This window comes from Phallusia mammillata, chromosome 6, assembly GCF_965637545.1.
Source record: "Phallusia mammillata chromosome 6, kaPhaMamm4.hap1.1, whole genome shotgun sequence".
NCBI lineage: Eukaryota > Metazoa > Chordata > Ascidiacea > Phlebobranchia > Ascidiidae > Phallusia > Phallusia mammillata.
The window spans coordinates 18286473-18304485 of NC_137257.1; the positions used below are offsets into that span (position 1 = coordinate 18286473).

An 18013-nucleotide genomic window follows, 5' to 3' on the forward strand; every position below is an offset into this window, starting at 1 on the left:
CTCGGCATATTAATTTGCACAAACATGGAAAGTTCCAGTATTTCATTATGGTACTAACGCATGGAACAAATGAGTATTTCTAGCTAACAGGCATTCGTAGGTATTTCGACAAAAAGTCAATAACTGAGATTGTAAAATGATTCGTGTTTACGAAAACGAAGATATCACTAAACATTATGTGGAATTTCGACCAAGGTTTCAAGAATGTGTAGTTGAAAGAGTGCTCAAGTTTTGCAATGAATACCGAGAGTTTGCAAACAAACACGAATTAATGGTCGATGTTGCTTGTGGCAGCGGTCAGGCCACTTCTGCTTTTCAAAACAATTTCAAACACATAGTCGGCATAGACATAAGTCCTAATCAAATTAAAGAAGCTCGGTTGGCAAATGAACACGATAATATCAAGTATGAAGTAGGCACTGCAGAAAATATACCGCTAGAAGAAAGCTCGGTTGATCTCTTGGTTAGTGCAACTGCTTGTCATCGTTTCGACTTGGGAAAGTTCTTCACAGAAGCGAAACGAGTAATGAAGCCTGACGGTTGTATGGCTTTATTCTCTTACAACGCTCCGACAATTATTCCTAAAAATGTAAAAGTTTCTGCCAGGCGTCAAGAGCTTTCAGACAGAACCTCAAGTCTTCTATTGAAATTCCATGAAATTGTCACCGACAAGCAATCTAACTTTTACTTAGATGGTAAGTATGAGAATATCTACAAAGCGGTCCCTGCTGAAAATAAGCAATGGATCACAGAAGATCTCGTGATGAAGTATGATTGGAATTTGGAGCAACTGATTGGCTTTCTTCGTTCTAACGCTTCCTACCAAGAATACATGAAGATGATGAAGGAAGAGCACAAGGATGCAAGTGAGGAGGAAGTGAAGAAATGGGATCGCGCTGTGTTGCTGCGAGACTTCGTCAAACGCGAGTGGGAGATGGAGGAAGTTAAGGATGAAGATGTGATGATGGAAGCTCATTTTCATGTTTTTCTGGTTCTGGCTAATAACCTTAAGTAAACCAGACTTTACGGATATTCACGTGTAAGTGTTCAGACAGAAACCTTAATGGCAATAAGTTGTGGAAATTGCGAAGAATGCTTCAGTGCCTTTGTTATAAATTGATGTTGTGATTAGAAAAAAATCATTTTCGTTGTAAAACACTTTCTAAGGTAATTTTTTCGTCGCATTTGATTGTAGAAGTGCATTTGTTTTAAAGCAAGCAGTTCAAAAATAAAACTTGTTTCATGCTTATGGTAAAAGTGGAAAAGTCACCTAACGTTTGTGGTACTGCTGCACACAGTTTATATCAAAACTCCAAATCAGTTAAATTGAGTCGGCAACCGCCGGTCCGCAGCCCGGTACCGGTCCGCGAGGAGTTCGTTACCAGGCCGTATAATTTTTCAGGTTAAATGCTTTAAAACATTTTGCCCATGTATCCCGGGGATGATAAACTAATTTAAGCGTTTTTATAGCTATGTGTTTGTAGTTTTTTGAAGACCGGTCCGCGATAAAATTTTAGTTTCAAAACCGGTCCGCAGTGCAAAAAAGGTTGCCTAGCCCTGGTTCAAAGCATGGTGCATAGAGCAATCAATTATAAAATTGACGACATTTCTACATAAAGTTTAACTAGGCGTTTGAGATAATGATGTTTGTTTAATCTTTTATCATTTAAACATTCGTACAATTAAACAAACAATTGGTTTCTGCACTTTAAACTGAAAGTGTCAATTTGGATCGGGCACGTGGACGCTGGAAAGTAAGTGGGTTACAAGATCAAATCGACGAAATTTTGCAATTTTCTTAAAAACTCTTTTGAAAAGTATTCATACAAAAACTGAAAAAAAAAACATTTTCACCTTCCAATAATTTTCACGGTTGTTAAGATCTTCCTTCCAACACAAAAACATTGTTTGTTTCGTCACACAACAGCACTTGTCGCTCAGGCCAGCATAACAACCAAAGGGGTACATAAGGTGTCAATCAATGGTGGGATTCAGCCGGTTCGCACCGGTTCTATAGAACCGTATCACGAAATTTTATGAGATCATCGAACCGGTTAGCATTGCTGTTTACTGTCTATGGATTTTGTAACAGAACTAAAAAATATGACTTTTGTGATACAACCGGCTGACAAAAAATTAGAATTCGGCTACTGGTGTCAACATAATGTAAGTTGCAGTTACTTGGCGCAGAAGGTTGTCTGCATAATTACAAGCGAACCACCATATTGATGCATTTTGGTTCCCATGAAAAAGTGTCACATTGCATTTCCTTGTAACTCGCGTAATATTCTCATTTCCTGTTTAAAACAAATTAAATAGCTATATTACATATTACATCAACCACAAGGGTGCATGAAACCGTAGCATCAGATTCTAAAGGGTGCATTGGAGGAGTAAGATAAGTAACACTGAAACATAGAGCATCGGATTTCAATGATTTACGCCAAGGTCAATATTGTTTATTCTCTTTTTGAAAAAAACATTTTTTTGCCAACATATCCATTTTCATTTGTCAGACTAAGTTTGTACTAATCACAAAATTGAACAAAGCGTTCAGCATTAGGGGCTACCATCTAGTACAGTGGTTCTCAACCAGTGGGCCATGACCCACTGGTGGGCCATGGAAGCATTTTGATTGGGCCACAGACCAACCAAATAGAAAGCTTTTTTCAAGAATTTACTTTCATTTGTGTCACTACACTCAATTTTACAAGAATAATGGCTTGGGAAGGAATTGAGAAGGAATGTTTTTGTTTTGTTTTTTGTTCTGAACCTATTTTATAGTTGATTTCATTCTATCTTAAAAATTTACTGGGCCACAGAATTTTTTTGCAATGAAAGTGGGCCACGAAAGAAAAAAGTTTGAGAACCACTGATCTAGTATGTGCACTTGAACTTTCGAGGAAGTTATTTCGGAGTCTATTTATTCAACAAAATCGGAATATTGTGTCTTTTACTATAAACAAGAAATAACTTTTTTATTTTCTTTATTGGTTAATACCGAAAAAAGCAACGTTGAATAATATTACGGTGGGAATTAATTCTTGGATACACAAAAATATGAATGGGCTGTCAATACACCGTAGCACATATCTGTGCAATGCTTATGCACACAATCTAGTTTACTTCAGTTTATTAGCTAAAACCATGTAAACATGAAAATGAGCTTCCATCATCACATCTTCATCTTTAACTCCCTCCATCTCCCATTCGCGTTTGACGAAGTCTCGCAGCAACACAGCGTGATCCCATTCCTTCACTTCCTCCTCACTTGCATCCTTGTGCTCTTCCTTCATCATCTTCATGTACTCGTGATAAGCAGCAACTGAGCGAAAATAGCCCATCAGTTGCACCAAATTCCATTCACACTTCATCACAAGACCTTCCGTAATCCATTGCTTATTTTCAGCAGAGACCTTATTGAAAATATCTTGGTACTTGCAATGATATGATACGTTCGATTGCTCATCATTGACAAAATAATCGTATTTTAGCAGAAGACTAGTGGTTTTGTCGGAAAGCTCTTGACGTTTGGCAGGATCTTTTACGTTTTTTGGAATGATTATCGGGGCGTTGTAACAGAATAAAGCCATGCAACCGTTAGGTTTCATTACTCGTTTCGCTTCTGTGAAGAACTTTCCCAAGTCGAAACGATGACAAGCAGTTGCACTAACCAAGAGATCAACCGAGCTTTCTTCAAGTGGTATATTTTCTGCAGTGCCTACTTCGTACTTGATATTATCGTGTTCATTTGCCGATCGAGCTTGTTTGATTTGGTTTGGACTTACGTCTATGCCAAGTATGCGTTTGAAGTGCTTTTGAAAAGCAGAAGTGGCCTGACCACTGCCACAAGCAACATCGACAATTAAATCTTGGTTATCATTTTCCTGATGTTCATTGCAAAACTTGAGCACTCTTTCAACTACACATTGTTGAAACCTTGGTCGAAATTCCACGTAAAATTTGGTAATATCTTCGTTTTCGTAAACACGAATCATTTTTCAATTTGAATAATTGACTTTCTGACCAAATAACAGTTTCTAGTACAAATTGTGTGTAACTGCTTATCACACACACACTGCTTAATACTAAAACATGCGAGAAGGGCTTGCGCTACAGTCGATCTATCATCATTTCCTCTGGCAGGAAGACATAAACTAGCTTTCCTAGTTTCCACGCAATAGCTCATAATTACCAAAAAAATTAAATGTAAATGCAAATACAGTATAGGGACGGGGTGCACAAACCCGAGGCTCCGGAACCGCATGCGGCTCTGTGATCCCTCTGATGCGGCTCAGTTTTTGAAATTACCCAATGTTTTGATGACACATTCTGTGACGTTTACGTCGAACACAAAAGTCGAAACTGAAAAATGCAGTGCAATAACATAACCGAACCCGCTTCCGGTAGTTTGCTGCAATTACCCGCCTCTATACTATAAAACGTAAGGTGTGAATAAAAAAAAAACTGGCGGTATTTAGGTTTGCGTTTTGTGTTTCGCTAACAGTACGTGTTAAACAAAGAAGTAAAATCAGCGTTTAAAGAGAACAGAACATTTAAAGCTAGGTGGGAAGATTAATTAGCTTTTACTGCTGACGAGACTGGTTTGCCAAGTGTGATTTATAAGCAAGAAACTAGCTAACAACAAAAGTGAAAAGAGTTGAGACTCAAAAACGTGTTTGCAGGGGCATTTCATTTCAATTTCAAAACGGATCAGTGGATCCAAGCGTTTTTTTTTCTGTATGAAATTGGTCCGAATTGCTCTTGGAGTGGTAAAGGTTGGCGACCCCTGGTATGGGAAAACTGTAGATAAGATTTTGAGTCTCCTTTTGCTTTACACATCGACCTTACAAATCAGGTATAGATACTAACACCATAACTCACGTTAGCCCAACATTTAGGTAAATTTCGAAAGGTGGTGCATAGAAACAAGCTTTTTTTATATTTTAGTTGGTTCATAGCGAAAAAAACGACTTTGTACAAAATTCTGGAGGGAGCTTAATTTTCGGAAAGACAAAATTATTATTTGACTATCAATACACTGTAGCAATATTTAGGAATGATACATCTGAATAATGCTTATGCACAAAATCTAGTTTACTTCAGTTTATTCGCCAAGACCATGTAAACATAAAAATGAGCTTCCATCATCACATCTTCATCCTTAACTCCCTCCATCTCCCACTCGCGTTTGACGAAGTCTCGCAGCAACACAGCGCGATCCCATTTCTTCACTTCCTCCTCACTTGCATCCTTGTGCTCTTCCTTCATTATCTTCATGTACTCATGATAAGCAGCAAGTGAATGAAGAAAGCCCATCATTTGCACCAAATTCCACTCACACTTCATCACAAGATCTTCCGTGATCCATTGCTTATTTTCAGCACAGACCTTCTTGAAAATATCTCGGTACTTGTCTTCTTGGTAAACGTTCGATTGCTCATATTTGTAACTTTTATCGTATTTTAGCAGAAGGCTAGTTGTTTTGTCTGAAAGAACTTGACGCCTGGCAGGATCTTTTATATTTTTCGGAATAATCGTCGGAGCGTTGTAAGAGAATAATGCCATGCAACCGTCAGGCTTCATTACTCGTTTTGCCTCTGTGAAGAACTTTCCCAAGTCGAAACGATGACAAGCAGTTGCACTAATCAAGAGATCAACCGAGCTTTCTCCAAGTGGTATATTTTCTGCAGTGCCCACTTCGTACTTGATATTATCGTGTTCATTTGCCAATCGAGCTTCTTTGATTTGGTTTGGACTTACATCTATGCCGACTATGCGTTTGAAGTGCTTTTGAAAAGCAGAAGTGGCCTGACCGCTGCCACAAGCAACATCGACCATTAAATCTTGGTTATCATTTTCCTGACGTTCATTGCAAAACTTGAGCACTCTTTCAACAAGACATTCTTGAAACTTTGGTCGAAATTTCACGTAAAATTTGGTAATATCTTCGTTTTCGTAAACACGAATCATATTTTATTGGAGTAATTGACTTTTCGGCAGAACAACAATTTCTAGTACCGGTTGTTTGTAACTGCTTATCACACATCAACAGCTGAATACTAAAACATGCGAGAAAGGCTTGTGCTACAGTCGATCTATTATCATTTCCTCTTGCAGGATGTTAGAATCTTTCCGATTGTGTTTGCAATGGCAGATGTTACCTGGAAAACGTATGTGCCCTGACACTATAGGCCTATAGGACAACTGTGTGCTTGTTTTTGAGTGTCCTTGTGTTTAAACAAATTTACCTTGTTATCAGGTAGCGAAATAGCCATTACAATGATAATTGGTGCAAACTTTGCAACAGATGTTTCTGAAAATTTTGAAAATTCTGCGTGAAAACCACTAAATCTTTCGCTATGTTTTGTTTGTTTTGCATAAACAAATGCATTTCGCTTTTATAAGCATCATCAGTGTACGAAAACAATATAAAAAGCGGGATAAAACCAATTAATAAAAGCAAAAAATACACAAAAACACACACGCCCAATGCAGACCGGCAGGTAAGGCGCTGATAAACCACGACAAAAGGCGAGGAAAGTATAAGGACGGAAAACGAAAAAAGCAAACACGGTAGTACAAACAAAAAGCGATTGCGGTCCACAACCCGCCGGAAGGTCTATCCCTTGAATGTTGATTGCGGCGCCAGTCAAATTTAGCCGTTTTTTCACAAACATCACATTTTTCTGTAAAGGGTTCCTCTACAAAGACCACAATGTAACATTGTACAATTCTCAACTTTTTTTGAAAAAGTCGGAAACGTTTATTGTGCTAATGCCGAAGAAGGGCCGTGCGTTGGACGTCCGCCAAACAGCTCGATGTGAATTCCATCGGGTCGAAAACTTTTTTTTTGTTTGGCCGACATAATGTTCATCACACACCAAACACGTGGCAACGTGTATGCCACAGTTTCGACACTTAAGTTGCTGACGTAAGTGAAAAAGACTTTGTTGTGATCGTAGGTCAGTCACCGGAAAAACAATGATTTGGCTTTTGCAAGGTGAGCGCACAGGGCACATTTGCCACAAGGATAAGATTCTGTTTCATAAGGAATAATCTCCCTTTTGCCGTCGGTTTTACATAGTTGGTGGTAGGGGCGGCTCGTGCTAGGGTGCTTAGGGGCCGCAGCACCCCCTAGATTATTTTGCTTGATATCCCTACTATTATATTACAAATAATATTTGGACCATCAAGTTATCTTTTAGTGTGCGCTTCTCAGCACCCAGTTTCAAGACGTTTAGCAGTTGTTTGCATGCGCACTTGGAAATTAATTAAGATAAACATAAAGTTGTTCGTGGCATCTATCACTGCACATTAACTGCGTGTTTTCTAAAATTGTGTTAAAATGCATAAAACGCTTACGCGGCACTATTCCTTTGTCATCTGGTTAACCGACACAAAAATATGTAATGCGCTTTTAGACTGAAAAATCACAATTCTGGTTAAAAGGATTATGTACAACTTTTACAGGTTTATTTAATTGCAGTACAGAATCGTAGAGTAATCTGATTTCTGCGTTTTCGACCTCAAAACCCATCAACTCAAAGATTGCATGTGTTTGACTCGAAAAGCAAACCCTTTTTCATCTAGTATATGGCAACTAACTCACGTCAGCCCCATATTTATCTAAATTTCGATAAGTGGCGCAAAGAGCTGAATTATTAACTTTCCTGCTGAAGAGGGGTGGGGGTTGGGAAGTAGGTTTTCACAAACCAACAAACAATAAGTTACTCTTAATCTAAAGAGAAGTTGCCAACGTTTTGTAAGCACATCTACTTCAAACTTTTAAATGAAAACTGCACTATTAGATCAGAAATATTGTTATTAGGCCATATTCAGAGTTAGAAGATCGAATCGAAAAAGGTTTGAAATTTTGCAAAAATTATCGATCCAATACCGATTTTTACATCGAATAATTTTCACGGTTTGTAAAGATCTTCCTTAAACGACAAAAAATTGTTTCGTCACGCAACAGGATTTATCTCATTGAAATGGGTAAAATAGTTGTTAACTAAAGCTGCGCTTTTGAAGCGGGGTGCAGCACAATACCCAAAGGAGTACATATGACATGTGTCAACATAGTTTGAGTAGTAGTAACTTTCCGGTAAGAGTTCAAGTTTTTTTTATAATAAAGCTCCATTGCGATACATTTATGCACAAAAAGGTTAAATAGGTAACCTAAACCTGGACTAGAGCTTTGGTTTCCAATGGTTTATGCCAAGGTCAATAATATTCGTTCTCTTTTAAAACAAAATATTTTTTTGTTCAACATCGTTAGATTGCAATCGCCGAAGTAAGTTTGTACTCTCCAAGAAATTTAACAAGATGGCGGTGTAGCTGAGAAGCGATTAGCCATCATCAACCAATTGTATCCCCTACTGTTATGCACAACATAACATTTCAACGTTGCGAAGCTTTTCCGGTTTGATAGTTGTTTTAGTGCATCTGTGTCTCTGTGTTTTCTTTCAACAGAAATAAAAAAAAACTGCCCTACCGACCAGAATAAAAAGTGTTTCCTTTTGCTATATTTCATGCTATATTGCTACATTTCTTTCCTTCGCTTTTGTCACAACCATTCATTTATACAGAATGTATAAAGTATACAGAATGCTTTTCACCTGTAATTGTATTTTTTTGTCTAATCTAGAAACGTTTTGTATTTAGTTTCTGAATTGCAGATTAATTCGTGTTTGTTTTGACTCGTTTTTTAATTGTTTTCGGAGACTATTTATTCAACTAAAACGGAAAGTTGTGTCTTTCAAAAATATAACTATAAACAAGAAACATTTTTAGATTTTGTTTGTGGGTTAAAACCGACTAAATAGAGTTGCATAATTTTACGGTGGGAATTTAATTCTTGGACAGACAAAAATATGAATGGGCTGTCAAAAAACTGTAGCATTATTTTCGAATGACATATCTGGACAATGCTTTTGCACACAATCTAGTTTACTTTAGTTTGTTAGCCAAGACCAGGAAAACATGAAAATGAACTTCCATCATCACATCTTCATCTTTAACTCCCTCCATCTCCCATTCGCGTTTGACGAAGTCTCGCAGCAACACAGCGCGATCCCATTTCTTCACTTCCTCCTCACTTGCATCCTTGTGCTCTTCCTTCATCATCTTCACGTGCTCTTGATAAGCAGCAAGTGAGCGAAGAAAGCCAATCATTTGCACCAAGTTCCACTCATACTTCATAACAAGATCTTCTGTGATCCATTGCTTATTTTCAGCAGGGACCGCTTTGTAGATACTCTCATACTTTCCATCTAAGAAAAAGTTAGATTGCTTGTCGGTGACAATTTCCCAGAACTTGAGTAAAAGACTTGAGGTTTTGTCGGAAAGCTCTTGACGCCTGGCAGGATCTTTTACATTTTTGGGAATAATTGTGGGAGCGTTGTAAGAGAACAAAGCCATGCAACCGTCAGGCTTCATTACTCGTTTTGCTTCTGTGAAGAACTTTCCCAAGTTGAAACGATGACAAGCAGTTGCACTAACCAAGAGAACAACCGAGCTTTATTTTAGCGGTATATTTTCTGCAGTGCCTACTTCATACTTGATATTATCGTATTCATTTGCCAATCGAGCTTCTTTGATTTGATTTGGACTTACGTCTATGCCGACTATGCGTTTGAAATTCTTTTGAAAAGCAGAAGTGGCCTGACCGCTGCCACAAGCAACATCGACCAATAAATCTTGGTTATCATTTTCAGATTTCTGGTGTTCATTGCAAAACTTGAGCACACTTTCAACTACACAGTCTTGAAACCTTGGTCGAAATTCCACGTAATATTTGGTAATATCTTCGTTTTCGTAAACACGAATCATGTTTTTGTTTTTGAGTATTCGACTTTTCGACAGAACAACACTTTCTAGTCCAAATTGTTTGTCACTGCTTTTCACACATCAACAGCTAAATACTAAAACATGTGCCCCGACAGCATAGGCCTATAGGGCAGCTGTATGTTTGTTTTTGCGTGTCCTTGTACTTGAACAAATTTACCTTGTGAACAGGTAGAGTTATAGCGATTGCCGTGATAATTTGTGCTACCTTTGCAAGAGTTGTTGACCAAGAAAATTCAGCGTGAAAACCACTAAATCTGTCGCTGTGTTTTGTTTGTTTTACGAAAACAAATGCATTTCACTTTTATAAGCATCATCAGTGTCAGAAAACAATATAAAAAACTAGATAAAGCCAATAAATAAAAGCAAAAAATACAGAAGCACACACGCGTAATGCAGACCTGCAGATATGGCGCTGATAAAAACGAGGAAAAGCAAACACGGTAGTACAAATAAAGCGATTGCAGTCAACGAACTGCTGGAAGGATCATCGCATGAGTAATGATTGTGGCGCCCGTCACGCAAAACCAAAAAAGCAATCCTGATAGTACAAACAAATTTGACAGTTGTGTCGTATTGTATCGTGTTATGACGTAATTTGACAGCGGATGTTTTATTAATATATTTTATTTGGCCAGTAGCGAAGTCACTGTTGTAACTTGATTTTAGCGATAAGCAGTTAGTGCAGGGTCTTGATCCGTTTTGCGAATTAGGGAGGTAACTTGGGTATTACGTTGGTGAATGAAGTAACAATTCTTTATTCGTTCCGGTGTCTGGATGTTGGGGGGCGAAACGTTCCTTCCATAGGGCTGCTGCAGTAAGTATGGCTGAATACGCTTGATAGGGAAAACAGGAGCGCCGACAATTTGCCTCCAGGTCGCACAGACTGGACCTATATAGGTCATGCTTTTAATTAGGTCGTCGAGGCGTAAGCAGTCCCCCAACAAGATTCCTCTGAACATCCAGGGTGGATGGTGGGACGTGCCGTTATGAATAATATCCCGTTTGTAAAAAACCACCCCGGGAAGTCTTGTCTTAATGTGCAGAACATCAAGAAACTCAAGACGTGTGTCATCTTCGTTAGTGGAGATATAGCGAAAGGTTATTTCTAGAAAACCTATACCGAATAGGCGCGTTCCACGGCCAATGGGTCTTTCCACACGACAACCAAACTATGTCGTCACTTTTGTATGTAATGGGCTGTTACGTTTTAAACCAAACCGTGGTTGTCCCCTGTGACAATCCCTTCTGACTGGTGAAAAAATGCTCGTTGGCACTATGAGTTATCGCATTTTTTAGGCAGTACATCACAAACGGGCCTGAATTTCGAGCCCTAACCCGGTCCGAACCCGAAACTATACAAGACTGAAACCCGGCCAGAACCCGAATCGTTTTTGAGAAGCCCGTTCAAGCCCGAAAGTTTGATTGACAGCCGAATATATTGAAACCTCAGAAAAGACCAACACTGCAAACACAATAAACCATAATAGACAAACGGCTTTCAACAAGGCGTTTTATGGTTGTTTGCCATTACATCGAGTCCAGCAACTGGCTATTTAGCAATTATTTAAAAAAATACTGACGCAGAGTGTAAAGTCGGGTCCGAATCAAGCCCGTTTTTTTTTAAGAAACCCATCAGCGATTGGCAAGCGTTTTCAGATAAGATTGATTGCATAGCCTAGTGGTAGCGTCCGGCAGTATATGCCACTCTAATGGGCTAGAGTACGAGTTCCAGAAATGCCGTAACCCATGATGTCGTAATGTTTCCAGCGGATTAAAGCAGTCTGATTGGGATGTCGGTGGTGTCGATGGATGACGCAGCAAGACCGGTTGTACTTTATGCGATTTGAATAAGGGGTAGGCATATGCTGTGTTGTTGTTGCAAAATACTTTCGACAAACAACCGTGTGTGTGGTGATAGCGGTTGTTTTGAAATTTTGAAACTGAATAGGAAAAGCAGTCAAAAAAAATACAATCACAGTTGAAAAGAATTCTGTAGAACTCTTACACCATTTGTCAGTTGTACAGAATCGCAGAGTAATCTGACTTTTTCGCTTTCGGCATCCCATCCCATCGGCTCAAGCTCTTCGGTATTGTCATAAAATTTGAACTATACATTAAATGATTCCGACGCGAAAGAAAGAATGAATGAGTAGTGTTTTGAAAAGCAATGTCTGTTTAATCTACTATGGGGCAATTGTGTGGTGGTTTTTCATAGTCCTTGTGCTATAAACATATTTGCCTTGTTTTTCAGGTACAAAACTCAAATCAGACAGTATACTGCTAACACTTTAACTAACGTCAGCCCCACATTTGGCTAAATTTCAAGATAAAGTAGATTGTAACGGGTTAAAGTGTCTGTATGATTACAAATAAACATTCATGTATACAGAATGCCTTTTACCTCTAATTGTATTGATTCTAATCTAACGGTGTTTCCGATTTAGTTCCTGACTTGCAGGGAACTATTTATTAAACTGAAACGAAATGTTGTGTCTTGCACAATAAACAAACAACAAGTTTTGTTACAATATTCTGGTGGGAATTTAATTCGTGAAATTTAATTCAGACAAAATTATCAATGGGCTGTCAATCTCGACCAAGTTAATTTGAAAGAAAGACACAATAGCAATGTTTACGGATGACCTATCTAAACAATGCACACAATCTGGTTTACTTTAGTTTATTTGCCAAGACCACGTAAACATGAAAATGAGCTTCCATCATCACATCTTCATCTTTAACCTCCTCCATCTCCCACTCGCGGTTGACGAAGTTTCGCAGCAACACAGCGCGATCCCGTTTCTTCACTACCTCTTCACTTGCATCCTTGTGCTCTTCCTTCATCATCTTCATGTACTCTTGATAAGCAGCAAGTGAGCGAAGAAAGCCAATCAGTTGCACCAAATTCCACTCATACTTCATCACAAGATCTTCCGTGATCCATTGCTTATTTTCAGCACGGACCTTCTTGTAAATATCTTGATACTTGCCATTTTGGTACACGTTCGATTGCTCATCATTGATAATATCATGGTATTTTACCAAAATGCTAGTGGTTTTGTCGGAAAGCTCTTGACGCCTGACAAGATCTTTTACATTTTTTGGAATAATTGTCGGGGCGTTGTAACAGAATAAAGCCATGCAACCTTCAGGTTTTATTACTCGTTTCCCTTCTGTGAAAAACTTTCCCAAGTCGAAACGATGACAAGCAGTTGCACTAACCAAGAGATTAACCGAGCTTTGTTTAAGTGGTATGTTTTCTGCAGTGCCTACTTCGTACTTGATATTGTCGTGTTCATTTGCCAATCGAGCTTCTTTAATTTGGTTTGGACTTACATCTATGCCGACTATGCGCTTGAAGTACTTTTGAAAAGCAGAAGTGGCCTGACCGCTGCCACAAGCAACATCGACCATTAAATCTTGGTTATCATTTTCAGATTCCTGATGTTCATTGCAAAACTTGAGCACTCTTTCAACAAGACATTCTTGAAACTTTGGTCGAAATTCCACTTAAAATTTGGTAATATCTTCGTTTTCGTAGACACGAATCATCTTTTATTTTTTTGAGTAATTGACTTTTCGACACGACAACACTTTCTAGGCCAGTGGTTCTTAACCGGGGGGGCACGCCCCCCTAGGGGGACGCGAGACAATTCCAAGGGGGGCGTGAGCCAAAAGTTAAATAACCAAATTTATTTAACTTTGGACTCACCTCCCCCTAAAATTAATTTTGCAATTGTAGTGTATTGCTTGCGAGCACCACGTTTTCAAAACGAAACAAATATTATGATGCGATACCTTATGGCGTAACACATATTTTGAATAATGCCATACAAGGCAAAGTTAAGTTTTTGGTTTGTCAGTTTAGAACAGGGGTCACATTTTTTTTTTAACTGCGGGCCGGATAATTTTAATAATCACGCTCGAGAGCCGCTTGGGTACAAGCTCTGACGCCACCTTTCCCAAACTGGCACTCGCGAGGCGATTTTGACCAGACCATAAAGGGTCTTCATGTCTTCCCCAATCTTATTTGTATTTAGATTGTACCGCTGTTTAATTTTAAAATTATGAAAAATCTAAAACTGTCACATACCGACTAATGCACGTTTATTCTACAACAAAGAACTAAAAAGGCAATTGTTCGCACACAATTACTATTCTTTGCTTTTGTCTGTGACGTAACAAACTGCTTTTGGATAATACGTATGCCTTGTAATTCTGTTAGACCAGGTAAAATAATTACCAAAATGTATAATGAATGTTTGCACATTTAACGCCCCTGGGCCGTAATTAGGTGATCCCTGGTTTACAACATAGGCAACGGAGACTGCTTGTAGTTCCATTGCTGCATGTGTTTAAAAAAACTGTCGTTTTTGCCTGTTTCAGGGGGGCGTGAAGTGCCCGACAAACACCTTAGGGGGGCGTGGACAAAAAAGGTTAAGAACCGCTGTTCTAGGCCAAATTGTTTGTAACCGCTTATCACACACAAACTGCTTAATACTAAAACATGTGCCCCGACAGTATAGGCTTATAGGCAGGGTTGCCATACCGTCCTTATTTCTAAGATTTGTCCTTATTTTGAAGGGGTGTGTCTTAGAAAACTTCATTGTCCTTATTTCTAAGAAATGTCCTTATTTTTGACTGTAGTCCTTATTTTGTCTTATTTTCAACAATTACTGTAGTCAAATCCCTGCTACAGGGAAAAGTAAACCTAGACCTGAGCTGTCGTGAGATGCACGAAGTATTTTCTACAAACAACGAGTTGCTGGAACAAATTGTTTCTGGCCAAAATATTACAAATATTATGTCATGGATTTGTTCAAAAATGTTTGTTTCGTTTCGCATAAAAATTGTGCTTAAACAAATTTACTTTGTTATGCAACCACGGTAGTACAAACAAAGCGATTGCTGTCAACGAACTGCAGATAGCACCATCGCTTCAATATTGACTGTGGCGCCGGTCAAATTTAGCTATTTGTTTTTACAAATATTCAATTTTGTTGTGCGAGGTTCTTCTACAATGAGTCCGCCGTCGAGCTGCCTGTTTTGTTGCAAGTCCCTTGATCATTTTTTACTTGATTTTTTCAACCTAAGGCCGTTGGTGACTTCAATTTAGTTCAACTCATCGGGAACCACTGGGTTGGACAATGCCGCTTAAATTTCTTGTTCATGGAAACACAAGCGACCGAGATAGGATTAAAACCCATGACATTGTGATCACAAGGCGGTTGCGCTCACCACTCGGCCAACTTGGCGGCCAGTTCGAAAACTAGGTCGAAAACTTATTTTTTGTTTGGCCGACATAATGTTCTTCACACACCAAACACGTCGCAACATATATGCCGTAGTTTCGACTCGTAAGGTGCTGACGTAAGTGAAAAAAGTCTTTGTAGTGATCGTCAATCACCGGTAAAAACATTGATTTGGCTTTTCCGTGGTGGCCGCACAGGGCACATTTATCACAAGGATAAGATCATGTTTCAAATTCTTCAAGACGTTGCTTCCTTTGGACTGTTACAGTGAGTATGGCGGAATATGCTTTGAAAGGAAAACAAGAGCGCCGACATTTTGCCTCCAGGTCGCACAGGCCTATATAACCTATATAGATCATGCATTCGATAAGGTCGCTGAAGACGTATGTACTCCCCAAACACGATGCATCTAAAAAGGGTGGATGGTGGGACGTACCGTTGAATAATCTTCCTTTTGCCGTCGGTTTTACATAGTTGGTGAGGGAAAAACCACCCCAAGCCTTGTCTATGATGTGCTGAACATCAAGAAACTCAAGACTGACGCCATCTTCGTTAGTGGAGATGCAGCGAAAGGTTATTTCCTGATGGTTTCAAGCAAAACCTGTCCCATATGTCGCGTTCCACAGTCAACGCACTGGTCTGCTCAAACGACAACCAAACTATGACGTCAATATACAACCAAACTATGGCGAAAAAGATCTGTTTTACCTACAGCACGCATTTCTTGTTTTATAACATAATGGGTAGTTATGTTTGCCATCGAAACCGAGTGGTCGTCTCCTGTGACATCCCTTTTGACTGCTGAAATAAACGCTCGTTGATACTGAGTTATCATATTTTTTAGGCAGAACATCACAAGCTGCATCAGCGATTGGCAAGCGTTTTCAGACAGTGTTGATTGTGTAGTGGTAGCGTCCAGAGCTTCTGCAAAGCTTCTGCGACAATATCGCGGCGCAGATTTGCATAAATTTTGGTGACGTCTGGTGTAACCAAGAAAAGAGATCGACTAGAACACATTTGTGAATCATGTGGCCTTTTCCACTGGTCCAATTACATGAGGTAATACCGGGTGTCACGGCAATATTCATTGACGGAAGACCGACAGTATTCCATACCAATGAGTTGAAGTACGAGTTCCAGAAATGCCGTAACCCGTGATGTCGTGATGTTACCTGCGGATTAAAGCAGTCTGATTGAAATGTCGGTGGCGTCGATGGATTAAAGCAGGATTGAAGTGCAACCGCGTGTGTGATGATAGCGGTTGTATTAAAATTTTATTCCTACGGTACCGTAGAGAAGCTTTTCGGTATTTGCTCCTTCAGCATGGAGGACCATCATATACTTGTCACACGTTCTGCGGACTTTATCCAGGTGTTGCCCAAGTCTCTGAGGTGTTAAGTCAAGCTCGACAAACTTTGCAAGTTCTCGCTTCATGATCTTGTCAGAATAGTTGATGATCATAATTTTACCATCTTTGTCTGAACGACAGATAACGTTTTTTTATCACGAACAATCGTGTGAAGTTTGTAAGACTTTATCGTAGGTACACAGATTAGTCTAAAAGTGAGGACGAAAGGACATGTAGCCTTTATCTACCACACGTAATACCGCTTGGCGTACCACCGCGCCGCCCGTTGGTTTTCTAACGAAACGTATACAGATACTGGTGCTCTAGATGCCTATGTCTAGTCTACAAGACTATTTAATAGTCCTGCCTAAGGAAGAGTCCATTCATGGTGTGTTGGATAGAGACATTGCCTAGCAAATAAACTTTCATCGAAGTTATAACACCACAACGTATAGCTTCAATCAACTGATCATTCGAGATCGAGACGAGGCTGATCGTTACCGTGATCTATACGCTATACGCAAGTTTACCAACTTAAACACGGTGTTGTTAAGCAGGTTACCATTTACTACAGCTTTGTTCCCAGAGAGCTACTAACATTATAACTCACATCAGACGATAGAGCTACCCACGCCAGTCTCACACTTAGCTAAATTTACTTAAGGGACGCAAAGAGCTGAAGTGTAGGATTGAGGTTTCGAAATTTTTGCATTAGGATTTAAGTTTTTGGGGTCGTTATATTGAATTCCAGTTGAGTTGAGTTTATTTCGCTGGATGAAACAAATCGTAGCAGTACAGTTGCGCTAAAATATTTACCAAGCCGAAATAGCTGCGCAACGTTAAAACTTTATAGTGCGCGACGAAGTTTCGGTCACAATCGGTGGAAGTATGGTAAACGTTCTTCAGCTACACAATTACTACAAGCATTATGTGACAGGGACTCATATTTAATTTCTAATTATAATACCTAACCCAAACCCTAATAGCCCAAACCGTCAGTATTTTTAAGGGTATACCGTTCTAAATAGGTGTCAGTACTCTTTGCGCCATTTATCGAAACTGAGATAAATGTGTGGCTGACGTGAGTTATAGTCTTAGTAGATTTGCCACATGAGACAGGTTTGCTAAATACCAAGAGATGTTGCAAAAAGCACTTGCAGGACTAAGTGTTTAGACACAAAAAAGGTTTCAGGTATTTAGTTTTGGGTCAGGATTAAGCCTAAGGTTTCAAGTTCGTTTCAATGTTATTTTTATTTTGTAACCTCGTTCCAAACCAAATAAGTTAGTACTTTTCCAGAATCCGCCAACCTCGCTTTCCTGTGCCCCCAGTCACATAACGATTTATAATGCGGCGTAGCTGTAGCGCGTAGTGTCATTATCCAACAATAGTGCCAGCCACTTGTTTGCGCTCCATAACGTTTCGATGTTGCGCAACTATTTTGGCCTGATGATAAGTCGGTGCAATTTCACCAAGCAAAATAAACTCAACTCCACTTTCAATATGAAAAGTAGCAACCTCGTGCCCACGATATTTCAGCTAGTTTATATAATAACTTTTATA

At 39.2% G+C, this 18013-nt stretch overlaps 6 protein-coding genes across 6 annotated transcripts; 1 reads left to right on the plus strand and 5 right to left on the minus strand.

Moving 5' to 3' along the window:
- The first annotated feature begins 136 nt into the window (after positions 1-136).
- Positions 137-1015, plus strand: LOC145234435 (putative methyltransferase DDB_G0268948). The gene has a single exon (XM_080099169.1). It carries the CDS (start codon positions 137-139, stop codon positions 1013-1015), a length of 879 nt encoding a protein of 292 aa, XP_079955295.1.
- Positions 1016-3122: 2107 nt separating this feature from the next.
- LOC145234436 (putative methyltransferase DDB_G0268948) lies at positions 3123-3998 on the minus strand. Its single transcript, XM_080099170.1, has one exon. The coding sequence runs from the start codon at positions 3996-3998 to the stop codon at positions 3123-3125; it is 876 nt and encodes a 291-aa protein (XP_079955296.1).
- Positions 3999-5093: 1095 nt separating this feature from the next.
- On the minus strand, positions 5094-6332 carry LOC145234672 (putative methyltransferase DDB_G0268948). The gene has a single exon (XM_080099386.1). It carries the CDS (start codon positions 5971-5973, stop codon positions 5098-5100), a length of 876 nt encoding a protein of 291 aa, XP_079955512.1. The 5' UTR covers positions 5974-6332; the 3' UTR covers positions 5094-5097.
- Positions 6333-8779: 2447 nt separating this feature from the next.
- Positions 8780-9511, minus strand: LOC145233380 (uncharacterized). Its single transcript, XM_080098101.1, has one exon. It carries the CDS (start codon positions 9439-9441, stop codon positions 8953-8955), a length of 489 nt encoding a protein of 162 aa, XP_079954227.1. The 5' UTR covers positions 9442-9511; the 3' UTR covers positions 8780-8952.
- An 11-nt stretch (positions 9512-9522) lies between these two features.
- On the minus strand, positions 9523-9834 carry LOC145234437 (putative methyltransferase DDB_G0268948). The gene has a single exon (XM_080099171.1). It carries the CDS (start codon positions 9832-9834, stop codon positions 9523-9525), a length of 312 nt encoding a protein of 103 aa, XP_079955297.1.
- Positions 9835-12522: 2688 nt separating this feature from the next.
- LOC145234438 (putative methyltransferase DDB_G0268948) lies at positions 12523-16565 on the minus strand. Its single transcript, XM_080099172.1, has 2 exons — positions 16394-16565; positions 12523-13361 (listed from the first exon to the last, which is right to left on the minus strand). The coding sequence occupies exons 1-2, from the start codon at positions 16563-16565 to the stop codon at positions 12523-12525; spliced, it is 1011 nt and encodes a 336-aa protein (XP_079955298.1).
- Between the last annotated feature and the right edge of the window lie 1448 nt (positions 16566-18013).